The sequence below is a fragment of the Paralichthys olivaceus genome, chromosome 7 (genome assembly GCF_024713975.1).
Source record: "Paralichthys olivaceus isolate ysfri-2021 chromosome 7, ASM2471397v2, whole genome shotgun sequence".
NCBI lineage: Eukaryota > Metazoa > Chordata > Actinopteri > Pleuronectiformes > Paralichthyidae > Paralichthys > Paralichthys olivaceus.
In genome coordinates, this window is record NC_091099.1 from 18,880,636 (window position 1) to 18,893,965 (window position 13,330).

The following is a 13,330-nucleotide window of genomic DNA, read 5'->3' on the forward strand; positions in this document are numbered from 1 at the left end:
CCGCATCGGGCGCGTGCGGTGCGGTTTAAGCAACATCTGCGGCGCGCGGGCGTGTTTCGTGCGTCTCGTGGGGAAAAGATCATCGATGAAGGCGATAAGAAGATAAGAAGCTCGATTCCTGACAGCGCTGTGTTTGGAAACAGACTGAGAGCGAAGAGGAGGAAGAGGAAGTAACCGCTCTCCTCGTGAGGATGGGAGGGAAATGATCCTCACCTGTGTGGGTTATTGTTTCACACACAGAGGAGGAGGATGGAGGTGAAACAGATGGATGGATGCAGAGACAGAGACGCAGAGTCCGGGGACGCTCCGGTCATCATCGTGGAGAACGAGGCGGAGAGCGTGCCGGTGCACGAGGACAAGTCCGCTTCGATCGGTCACGATCACCTGGACACGTGCCCCTCCTGCCACCTGAACTTCCACAGCCGCGAGCCCAAACTTCTGCCGTGTCTCCACTCCTTCTGCAGGAGGTGCTTGCCCGCACCCTCCAGGAGTCTGTCCGTGACGGAGCTGCCCAACTCCCTGACTGACAGCGCCACCAAACCACGTGAGTCCCTTTGTTTACCAACATCTGCAAATCAGAGGACAGCAAAGTGTAAACAAGAAGTAAAAACTGCCTTTTAGATATCTAATGTGTTGCTGTTTGATTCCAGTGAACGTGATCCGGTGTCCGGTGTGCAGGCAGGAGTGCATGGAGGTGGATGTGGTGGAAAACGTGTTTGTGAAGGACTCGGCTGAGTCTCCCAGCAGCACCGTGGAGAGGAGCACCCAGGTCAGGCAGGATGCACATGGAGGGTGGACTTGTTGCTTAGTTTATTTTGGGATATTATTGACGGACAGCAGACTCGTACCCTCCCTCTACAAGTTACATACACATGACCAGAGGGGAAATTCATTCTGATGTCATCCTTGCAGGTACAACTGATCAAACGAGGTAAAAATGATTCCATCTCCTGTCACCTGCCTGTCATCTCTCTGTAGCTCTGTATGACCTGCGATGACAACACGGAAGCTGCCGGGTTTTGCGTGGACTGTGTTGAGTACCTCTGTGGCACGTGTGTGGAAGCCCACCAGAGGGTCAAATTCACAAAGGACCACACCATCAGACAGAAGGCAGAGGTATCATCAGGTATTCTAACAAGTGCTCTACTCTCTCTTGGAATACTTGGTGTTTCTATGTCAAAGAGCTATTATGGGGTCAGTGCTGCAGATGTCCTCGGTTCAGAATAGATTATTTTTAATCAAGTCCATTTGGCTTTATTATAATCTTTTACATTCATACTTCAGTTTTGTGGGAGCCCCATTAAATTCTATGTTTGGCTGTGTACAGGAGACTACAATGACACCATGGTCAGAAATCCTCTAATGAGGCCCCAAACCTCCCGCTTTCTGTCACAAGCTTCACAACTTTAGACGTTGGGTTACTACTGGGGTGGTTCCTTTTTACCAGGGGTCCCCAAAGTCTCTTGACACGTCCCTGCTCATAACCACAGTTATTATTGTTTTAAATGAACTCTAACCTCAACTACCAATTACAAAAGTAAAATATTCCCTTATAATACCCTTGTAATACTACATGTTTACATTCATCTTACTCAGCTGAAATGCTGTACACATTACATTACATGATGTTATTTTCAGGTATTACCAAAACTGTTGCTTTTCAAACCAGTGTATAGTCCAAGCCCAAGTGCCCTGGCAGTGGAAGAAACATATATTGTTTTTTAATACAGAGCCTTGTGTTGTTTTCCAGAGGTCCATGGGGTGTCGACACAGAGGCCGATGTTCTGTGACATCCACAAACAAGAGCCGCTGAAGCTGTTCTGTGAGACCTGTGACCAGCTGACCTGTCGTGACTGCCAGCTCGTGAAGCACAAGGACCACAAGTACAGTCACAATATCATGAGATATCACATTTACACACAGGAACAGCACAGTGGGATTATCATAAATATCTGACATTTGATTTGCATAAACTATTCTGAAGCTCATTATCATGACATTGATTTCAACCATATTTAGTTCTATTATTTACCTTATTTGATCAGAGAGAAAGGGATTCATTATAGAATCAGAGCACATTGTTAATATCATGTATAATAATACTTATACTAATTATGTTTTTTTCTTAAGTTACCAGTTCCTTGAAGATGCTTATAAAAACCATAAACAGCACATGGAGAGTATGACCCATCAGCTGCAGGAGAAAAAGAAACTGATTGAAGATGTGTCGAACTCCATTAACAACGGGTATGTATCTCTACATATCCCAGGATTACACTTGTAAAACTGATGATGCTCAGAATTTAAAGAACTGCATTTTCTTCTTTAGCATCACCTCATGAATGAAGCTGCCTCAGACAGCGGCTGCTTGATTGACAGCTGGTATAGACAGACTTGAGTTTTCCGGCAGCTGCCACAAACAGCGTAAAGTCAGTGGCAGCCACTATAGATGTTAATAAGTCTCTGGCAGCTACCACAATTTGAGCCGGCCCCAGCTGAATGAGGAAAAAGAGCTGGTCATTTATTGTGATGTTTTGGGTTCAGGGATTAATGCTGCATATTATTTGTTATCAGATGTGATGTATGTCTTGCAGACTTCTTCAGGTTGATCGGAATCGTTCATCTGTTCATGATGAAATAAAGAAGTCCATCTGCAGTTTGATTCTCGAGATAAACAAAAAGGGAAAGATGCTAATGAATCAACTCGAGGTATGATAACAGCTTTTTATTGTATAAAATATCACAATTTATAACAGAACAGTGTTATCTATCAGTTTTAGACCTGTAGCTTGCTGTGGTGTTGTTTCCAGAGGAGCGTTGCTTGCTAGCTCAGTTGACTGTCTTACCCCGAGGCCCAGAGCACATCCCCTCAAGCTGTTTGAACACTGCACATATTCATTAATTCATGTGTTCCAGGCTGTAACAAAGGATCATGAGAGTGTCTTGCGAAAACAACAGGAGGACATTGGCTATCTGTCCCGACACTTGGATCATGTCATCAACTTCACCAAATGGGCCACAGTCAAGAACGGGGGCACGGCCCTTCTGTACTGTAAACGTCTGGTAACGCCTACCGATCATTTATTCCACCCAGCGTCATCTCGTCTTGTTTTCCCCAAAGTGAAACTCAGCTCAGCTCTGAGAGTCTGTTCTGAGTCTATCTTTGCATTTCTAAAAAGAGGGAACATAGCCTTTTATAACACACAAGTGTCCTGCTCTAAAAATTATTAATAACATCCCTTCTGTCGCAGATTCTGTTTCAGATTGGAAACCTCCTGCGGGCAAAATGCAGTACCTCATTTATTCCACAGAGCAATGTGCGTTTCCAATGCCGGTCCTCCTACTGGGCCTCAAATATTGATCTGGGTAAGATGCAGATGTATATTAAATGAATGATATGATGACATAAGATGTTCTGATATCATATCATGTGATCCCTTTGGTTCCTTAACCACATTTACTATTTCTGAACAGTTGAAGAATAGTCTTCATCTTTCTTGTGATTGTCTGTTGAAAGTGTCTTTTTTATTTAACTGTCATTGTCAATTAAATGGACGACCGAGGATTACATTTGCTTTGTATCTGGAGGATAGACTATACAAAAATGGACTTCAGGTCTGGAAAGTGAAGCCAATGCACAAGTGCCTGAAACCTTTATTCCCTCAAATGACCAGCAGAGGGCAACTCCATGGTGGAGGAGTTAATGGTCTCAGTAACTTGTTTTAAGTCTTCTTTGAATTGATGTTCATTTTATACATTTTATAGAAAATTAGACCATAGGGTATGGTATGCATTGGCTGTGATTGACAGCCAGAGCTGTTAAATGGGTGTGCCAGGTCAGAGGTGTGGGTGGGCGTGCAGTGTCAGTCAGTCCCTCCCCTTACTTCTCCAAATAAGTTTACTTCTGGTTAAAAAAAGAAAAAACGAGATGGTGCCGTCAAAATGCCAAACTCAAAGTTTATAAACAGCAGCTCACAAACCAGTGAGTGACGCCACATGATCTAGAGACTGGAAAGAAGTTTTCCATCAGAAACCAGTCCCCTTTGTATTTCCCAAATGGAATGAGTCTAAATTATTTCCATCACTGCCACTTTTCTTCATGCTTTTTTTCTTCACCACTTCCCACAGATTCTGTGGTTCTCTGTCGTCATTTGGATGAGGGACGCTGAATTGAAGAGAAAGCTCAGAAAGAATGTCAGACAATTACAGCAGCTGCAACTAATTTAAATCTGACAACTGTGTATGAAACAAGAGCTAAATCCATTATTCAGTTATAGAGAATATGTATATTTATATATATAGCATTGCATGTTAAATAAGCCGTGTGAATACATCTTATTGAGTACACTTAAAAATACTTTCAAACAGATTAATTGATAACATGATTGATAGCTAAATAGATTAAAAACATATAATTATCCTTATTTTAATCCTTGCTTATTGCTACTCAAAAACTTCTTTCTGTTACTTTTCCAACCTTCATCTTCGAGGTCTCTGGGTGGGTTTTGTATGTTCATCCCTACTTGTTATGCTTATCCAGCCTGTGTATCTGTGTGTGTGTGTGTGTGTGTGTGTGTGTGTGTCCCTCAGGCTCTTTAGTGATAGAGAGTGTACCAGGCCACCAGCTGGTTGGTTTTCAGGGTATCCCTCATCAGCAGTCCAACCCTGGGCAAGGCCCCTCAGGCTCGCCCCGCGGCTTTGCCCTGGGAGCTCCCCTCAACACACTGGCTCAGCTCCAGATGCAGGTAGACAAGCTGAACCCGCAGGCCCACTGGCAGCCGCAGCCACCTCCTCCACCGTGGACATGGTACCAGAGTGTGCGACTACAACGAACACTCCCAGGGCCCCTGCAAGGGGGCTCTCCCTCCCACAGTATGCCACCTCAACCGGGCCGAAGGTTCATGGTGCCTCCTCCAAACCACAACAGCCCAACGAGCACCTTCCCAAGCCCTGGGTTCACACCCCAGGTTAGTCTGCCTTCTGTGCATGCACATGTGCCTCTGTCCATTTGACAGACAAGCCCTTTTAACAGGCACTGACAGCAGATGGAATTGTCCTGAATAGAGCTGACAGCCTTCACATCCCAGGCAATCTATGTCTTTCCTTGTCATGATGGATTTAAGTTGTGGATAGGCTTATGACGTAAAATCATAAAATAAAACAGTTCAATCTGCAGCGAAGCGGCAGCCAACATGTGACGTGATGTGATGGAGGAAAAACCCAAGTTTCCACGAGAAAGGCGTTGATAATATCTCATCATCCAAGTTGTTTAGTCTAGTTCCCCAGGTGTTTTGTTTCCAACTCTGAACTATAGGCTCATTCACAGGACAATGCTGGCTTGTGAAGTGCAAACATAAGTTGTGTCATGCTGATGTGAACAAGCTGCTACAGCTTCATAATGAGCTCTCAAGTGTTCTCTGCAGTGAAGAAATAAAGCAGCATTCTTCAATGTTTGCGTTTACTTAAAAAATGATGAGGATTTTTCCAAAGGGTTCCAATTGTGCTGCAGTGGGTTTTGAGATTGTGTTGTGGCTAGCTTTATATTTCACTTATAGACATTTATGTAGAAATTTCAATATTTAAAAATGAAGAACATCTCCGCTCTTATTAATGTTTGTAAGATGTTACGTTATCATGTAATAGTGCAGCTCCAAGTGCAGAAGAACTAAAATAACAACGTAGTGTTTATGTAATTTTAATGAATAGAAAAAAGTTTCAAATCTCCAATTAATTTTCACACTGTTTTGAAAAAACAAATTAATAGGGACGTGTTGTTTGCTGACTCATAGGTTTCTCATAATTAATCAAAGAAATGGGACTCTCCACCCCCAAAAAGATGAAGAAGATAAGCTGCTGTTTTTAACACCTCTCTGAAAATAATGGAGCCATAAGATCTGGATCCTTCAATGAGCTGAATAAGAATAAGAATTCCTTTACTTTGCTACTTAATTATAAAGAAATACTTATTTTTAAAAGTAAAAAAAAAAAAATGACTGCTGCAATCTGTACATTTTATTTTCAATTTAGTAACATAGTATATATCCAGTAATATAACTTGAGAGTCATTGAAGTATTTCTCTGTCTCTCCCTCTTTCCTCTGTAGCCTCTGAGGGGGGTGGAAAGCAGCTCCAACCACCAAGCCAGACCCATGGACATGTTTTCCCCCTCACATTTGTACACCCATGGTGCACCACTGCCCATCACCAGCGGCGTGAGCTCGTCTCAGTCACAACAGACAGTGAGTGACAACCACCTCTGACATACCTGAATATTATTATTACATTATTTCTGCTGTGTAGTAAATGACATGCCATGCTGTGTTTAGATTGGCCCAATGTATGTGCCGAATCCAAACCATTCCCAGAGCCTGCCACCGTCTTTGCCACACAGAAATGGTATGTGTGTGTCAGTGTCACATGGTGGCATGCAGACTGCATGTGTCATAGTAAAACAAATAGTAACAAGCAAACATATTTTCAATTCTCTCAAGTGCAAGGACAACAGATTTCCCCAGGGTACACTGCTGCATCCCAAGTGGAGAAACCAGGGTAAGGAGAAACACAAAATCCCAGATTCTCTCTTTCTTTAGATTTGAACACTCCTGCTTCAATATGACCCCCGTCTCTTTGTCTTATTGGCCTCTCCAGTGAATTTGGCTTTATTGTAAGCTGCTCTCACTTTGCTCCCAAGGACTGTTTCCTGGGAGACTCCAGAAACTCATCAGATGCGTGGAGCAGCGGGCTCAGCTGTCAGGAAAAGACGAAGGTCGTCACCAGGGCCCATCATTGTCATCAAAGATGAGCCAGAGGATGACAACAGCTATGTAAGTAGATATTAATATTAATACAGTTCAATGAGTATTCTATGTATAGACTTGACTTTTGATAGATCAAACACTTACTGCAGCAACGGTGCATTTTAAATCCACTGGACTGACACACAGAATGGCTTTAGAGGGAGTGTTACAGCCATTAGACAGTTATCATAACAATAAACATACCAACTGCTATGCCAGATTATCTGAACCTTACCTTTGAGGTGAAACCAAAGGTGAAGTGAAATGTTGTTAATAATTCATAGTTTCTGTCTGCGGGAACAACTATGGGTATTACTCTAGGTCAAAGTAGAACGTAGACTAACTAGGTTACAAAGATGACTTCAATGTTTGCTTTCTTTTTCTCTTCTAAAATAAGTTTGGCAAACTTCAAGGTTTGTTTCAAACCCCTGGCCTTGTGGACTGTTCCATGCTTCATCTGTTCTCTTTTTAGTAAAGCTACCACATTCCCAGATCTCTGCAATCAACTCGATCAGTGCTTCAATATTATTTTTAATATTTGGTCCTGTGACACGCTGGTGACCTGTCCAGCGTGTATTCTGCCTCTTGCACAGTCGTTGGGGTTAATCCCCTCAGAGAACGTCAAAGGATCAGCGGTATAGATACTTGAAGGATAATGGCTGGATATTATTATCAATATGAATGATGGCCCAAGCGACTAAAACAAATGTGACCGTGCTATTGACCTTTTTAGCAATCCAGCCACATCACACCGGTGTGTAAAACTAGAATGGTGCTCAGTGGAGCACATGCTGTATCATCCCCTAAAATTCCTCAAACAACACCAAAATCCATGGACACACTCATCATGAATTATTTCATCAAGATCCATGAATCATTCTTTACCTCTTTAGAAATCAATAATAATTTTGAAAAACACCCTCACAATCTCAAAGTGTTAAAGAAAGGGAACAATAACTCCTGGATCCACACAATGATCCGGATCTGTATCAAAATTTGATGTCTTCTTCCCTGACCCATACCACATCCCTCTTAAAATTTAGTGATAATCCGCTCAGTAGTTTTTGCTTAATCCGACCAATAAACAAACAAACAGTGATAAAAACATAACCTCCCTGGCAGAGGTAATACAAGAGCCTGGTAATGATTCAGAGCCTGTTTATGCTGTTTGTGTCGTCAGGTACAGAACAACCAAAGAGCCAACCTTCCTGACAGCACAGGGGAACACCCACAAATCAGTGCCCATGGCGGAGGGAACAAGACCCCAACTGTTCCTCAAAGCACAGATGACAAACCACACAGCCACTCACAGCCTGCGATCAGGCCGCTGGACCAGAGTAAGACTGAAGTTGCACATCACATCCGTTCTCTGGGAGGAGAAGAGCAGGTAGTGCACGATGAAGCACGGCTGGAAGACTCTAATGACGTCTTGTGTGCTGTGTGTCAGAGAGGAGGGGAGCTGCTGTGCTGCGATAAGTGTCCCAAAGTTTTTCACCTCGCTTGCCATGTTCCATCTCTCCTCAAATCTCCCAGGCAAGTTTGGCTGCACGAAGTTTATCCACTGCTCATCTCATGACTTTGTTTTTTATTGTTGTGTTTATTTCAGAATCAATGAATTGTGTTTGTCAAGAAAGACCTTTCAGCTTTTAAGAATGAGGCTGTTTTTCATCTGACAGCAGCATTATTCACTTCACTAATGCGTGCCCCTTTTACTGACTCTCATATTAAGTCTGTGGACTGTCTGCTTTCAGCGGGGGGTGGTTTTGCTCTTTCTGCCGTGACCTGTCGGTGCCTGAGATGGAGTACGACTGTGACAGCAAACCTGAGGCCAAAACAGTAAAGACGGAGCCAGACTCTGAAGGAGGACTTCCCCCTGTGGACAAACGAGTCAGTACGTTTTTAAAATGATCACAGTCCAGTGGATTACAATAAAGATTGTGGAACTATAGGGATTCTAATAAGAGAGTTACAGTCACGCCACGAAAGCAAAAATTATAGTTTGACATTTTTAAATAAGTCACATATCATGTCATGCAGGTTTGTAATTTCCCCTTTCCTTCAAATATAGCTAAATACTAATATTTTGTCTATTCTTATCTAACTTTTGGGGCTTGTTTGTAGGCGTTTGTGACCATTTCAGCTTCCTCTTGCTTCTTCACTGAATAGACTCACTTGAAATCTAACCTTACTCACCTGACCCACCTCTTCCTTGATGCTCAAACATGTCTAAAGGGAATGCAATTGAGTGTTGAGTGTTACTGTTTTCCATCAATTACATTGTGTCTCACAGGACTAACATTAAATGCTAATAGCATTAAAAAAAATCTCAGATTCACAAGATTTTAAGCATCTGAAAAATCTCTTATGTGAAAAATGTTGCTGTGTAATGCTTTGGTTTGACTGCTAAGACTCAGCATCAGGGATGATCCAAAGCAGATACATGGGACATTTAGCTGGGACAAGACAAGATAAAGCTTTATTAGTCCCACAACGGGTACATTTACAATGTTCCAGCAGTTAGGGCAGTTTGGTCAGTAAAGTAATAAGTAGCATTCAAAAACTTAGAAATGTAAGGAAATATAAAAAAATGTAGGAACATATAAATGGAATAAAAACTATATACAGTGTCAACAGAATATGACGCAATAGATTCGACAACTGTATGTGTTTTTCCGTGATTAGTTGACATACATGTATATTAAGTCAGACGTCTTTCTTTCTACCACTACAGAAGTGTGAGAGGCTGCTGCTGCGCTTGTTTTGCAGTGACCCCAGTTCAAACTGTGGAGAGGTTGCCTCCCCCTCGGTGAGTCTGGAAGCATGCCTGACAGCAGATTATGGCACTACAGGATTAGTGTCACATGGAGTTATTGTAACTGTAACTCTAATGACGATAATGTGCAGTATTAACCAGTAAAGACAGAAAAAATATGAATAAGATGTGGAGCGACTTTAATCAAGTAAATATAGAGATTTGTTTTGCTGACACTGACAGAGCATGGACTGTTTATTGCACTAAATGATTAAAATGAACAATTATAGCCTATTAACTGTTCATTGCAATTTAATAGTTTTTTGTCTCTGTTCATGATAAACTTTAACAGAACATTGGGTACACTTCCATAAACCCCTTTGCACAATGCTGACATGTAATAAACCTTGTAAATACATATTCCGAGATATTAATCATTAATATCATCGTACCTCAACGTCTGCCCATAAAATTTTATTCTTTTTTTTTATCACTCCCCCGCTAAATACTGTAGGTATGTGCTAATAACAGGCTGACTATAAAGGGACCAATGAATCTTACAACTGTGAAAGAACGACTGGGGGCTGAGCAGAGTGTGTGCTACCAAAGCAGCGCAGAGTTTATATCAGACATCAGGCTCATCATCAGGAATTGCAGACCCTTCAGTGAGGTACAGTGTTTGCAAAAAGCAACTTTTTATTCTATGTTAATCAAATCTCGAGACCTTAAAATAAATCTTTCTTTTCCTGCGTGTCAGGCTGTCACAGAAGGCAGGAGGCTGATGGAGCTGTTTGAGGAGCAGCTCAGGATCATCTTTTCCGACCAAACCTTTCCAGAAATAAAACTGGAGGTGATACCAGACTCTCAAGTGTCATCTCCTCACAACATTTCCCAGCCTGCAAAGCCCCAGCGCACATTTTCCCAGGATACAACAAACTGTCCCAGTGGAGATGATGGAGTCGTATAAGAGCACAAATCTTCTCAAGGGTGTTGTGTACAGTATGCAACAACACTGCTAGCACCAGCTAATGTGTGGTGTATGGAAGTTCATTAAAACATTCATGACACCAAATGAAGCCACTAAATGATGAATTGTCTCAGAAAAAGATCAAGGAATCAGGGCACTACATTTTCTATATTCTGGATTTAACTGTTACAACTGTTGGATTAACACTGAAACTGAATTTAACACAGGGGATGTGACTTCGAGCTGCAAGTACATACAATACAAGCAGCAAACAGAGGTACTTACAGGGTATAACTGACCTTTTATTATCATACCTTATCATGGGCCATGAGTTATTACACTGAGCTAATCAATGGTGTAATCAGGTCGGGTGTGTTTTCCCTGGTACTCATGGCCCAACACCCTGCGTGTCGTTTACATCGTTGAATGAACCCTGAGAGGATGCTGTTGATGAAGCAAATGAGAGGAAGAGATGGTATCAGAGGCAGAACAACAAGTTTGGAAAGCTGCAGGGGTTTTATTGCAACCTCCAAAGACAAGCCCTGTGCCAGGCAATAAAACAAGGGATTGCAGAACGCTGCAGCCAGGATCAGAGGAAAGACCCCAGCTGGGCCCCAAGATGTTAGGGACACACACCCAGGTCTGATCAGCCTGTGGTGGGCCTGTCTTCGAGGAGGGTGTCTTGTGATTAAATGGCCGAAACACCCTATGACACTAAGGTACACAACTGATGATATGTCCCTAACATCTGCTGGTGGTTGCAGGAGACCTTCTAATGTGCAAGGGGGATTTACCATCTTGTCCCATGTTCTAAAAAGCGGTCCATGTGTAAATATAGCTGTGACAGGAGGCAGGATGATGATCGCAGTTTATCTAATGTGGAATAAAATGTGTTACCTTCCACCCCCACCCCTCAGGCTAGTAAAGGCACTGCATAAAGGGAATCAAAGCAGTGTGATAAAAGCACAGGCTGTTTGAGATGTTACACTGTCACACATAACTATACAGTATTGGTCTGATTTGTTTTTTTCAATGGAGCAGAACTGCAAATGTAATGATTTAATGCTAAATGTTATGTGTAATTTATTTATTTATTTGTATTAAAAGATTGTCATATTGATCCAATTTTATTTTGAAGAACTAAACAGATTGTCCAAAAAGATTTTTTTAACATGTTAAAAATAAAAATGACAACCTCTAAATAAGCAAATATGAAACTTAAACAACAAATGTTCTGAATTAAACCATGTCCAAAGATGAGGAGGAAGAAGTTAATATCTACAGAGTCCTGCCAACATTTTTCATATTTCATCAAAACAATGCATTAACATTTCCTGTCTAAATGTGCTACTTCCCTTCCACAATCATCCTCTTCATGTGTTCAGTATATAAGTTTTAAACATTTTTGTTTATTATATATATTTTTTATTTAGGCAACATGTTTTCCTCTGCTCACTCAACAAAATGAACTGTTCTTATAATATCCACAAGCCAGAGCATTCAGCCATAAGCATTTACTTGCATTATAGTCAGTCACTGGTGTTTACAGTGTACATTTAAATATGACAGCTTCATCCCAGGTAATGATTGACATAAAAATATCCCTCACCATATGACTGCATATTACTGGAGTCTACCGATGTCCCACTAATGCATTATTTACCTCATTGCGACTCCTTCCCTCTCTAACAAGTATCTGTGGTTGTGTTTAGTAACAGTGAATACGGCCTGTGGGCCCCTCAGTCTGCCTGGCTCTGGTAGTGGCTCTGGGTTGATTGACACAGATGTGGCGCGACAAGCTTTGTTGAGCTTCAAAGGAAGTGTGCACCCCCCCATAACAAGATTAACACTGTGTGAATGCGACCTTGGTCAGTCCAATTTCCTCCACCTATGAGCTCGGAGGGGTCAGCCCATGCTGCTGTTTCGTGTTAAAGCTTAAATGTAGATTGGAGGTGAAGAAGAGGAAAGAGGGGGCGTTGTCCTCAGACGTTCCCGTGCTGTAACCAGCCCTCTGGTGAGCCTGGCACTGGCCTGGCTCTCATTTTGGGGATTCTTTACTCCTTATATGGCCTTTAGGAGCCTATATCTGCATTAGACTGAGGCAAAGATAAGATTAACGACTGGTCAGCAGTTGTTTGGTGACTGTTAGGAGGTTGCTGCATCCTGTTATAATAGATATCAGCAGAAACCTCATTCATGCTGCCATAGTAACAGTGTTCTCTTGACTCTCTCTACTACTATTTTACTACTATTAACTCTACTACTATTTTCATTGATTTCCGTAATGATATTAACATTTTTTTGCAGTAAATCAGCTTAAGTAGCATAATCCACCACAATAAAAACCATGTATGCTGCTGTTGTTGTCAATGTTATTGTATTTCAGTGCATGTACAGATTTCTTTATTGCTGTACCACGCAGCAATGGACAAATATAAAATCAGACATTATTTTTTGACTGTGGTGGATTACACAAATAAAATAAAAATAATATTAATAACTATATTTGTACAGCACTTATCTAAATTCCAAATAGATTTACTAGCAAAAATTTAATCTTGGATACATGTATTGAAAAAGAGAGCTTCCAAATAAGGAAGATAAACACCATAGAATTCAGACTGTTACATTTCTGCAGTTCTGCTATCGTGATATTGTGTCATATTGTGGAATAATGGAGACAAGTGGCTTCCTGGAAGTCACACAAACACCATTCCTATGTGTGCAATAGACTTTTATGTACATTTTCCAGCAAATCCTGCAAAGCACTAGCGTCGTCGTTTAAAATATTCATCGTCTTCTTGCCAGGTTTCTC

General features: G+C 41.6%; 1 protein-coding gene across 2 annotated transcripts; it reads left to right on the plus strand.

Annotated features, from left to right (window-relative positions):
• Window positions 1-25: 25 nt before the first annotated feature.
• Window positions 26-11,772, plus strand: LOC109624131 (transcription intermediary factor 1-alpha-like). 2 transcript variants are annotated; one of them, XM_069528472.1, is made up of 18 exons: window positions 28-544; window positions 651-769; window positions 979-1,126; window positions 1,751-1,883; window positions 2,131-2,247; window positions 2,595-2,709; window positions 2,917-3,063; window positions 3,252-3,366; window positions 4,591-4,967; window positions 6,104-6,238; window positions 6,326-6,395; window positions 6,491-6,548; window positions 6,691-6,823; window positions 7,977-8,329; window positions 8,548-8,683; window positions 9,528-9,602; window positions 10,063-10,218; window positions 10,306-11,772. In XM_069528472.1, the coding sequence occupies exons 1-18, from the start codon at window positions 250-252 to the stop codon at window positions 10,513-10,515; spliced, it is 2,892 nt and encodes a 963-aa protein (XP_069384573.1). In that variant the 5' UTR covers window positions 28-249; the 3' UTR covers window positions 10,516-11,772. The 2 variants fall into 2 exon arrangements, 1 of the variants encoding a protein (XP_069384573.1); XR_011243444.1 differs by lacking the exon at window positions 10,306-11,772 and having other exon boundaries at window positions 26-544; window positions 8,548-8,687; window positions 10,063-10,129.
• Window positions 11,773-13,330: the final 1,558 nt, after the last annotated feature.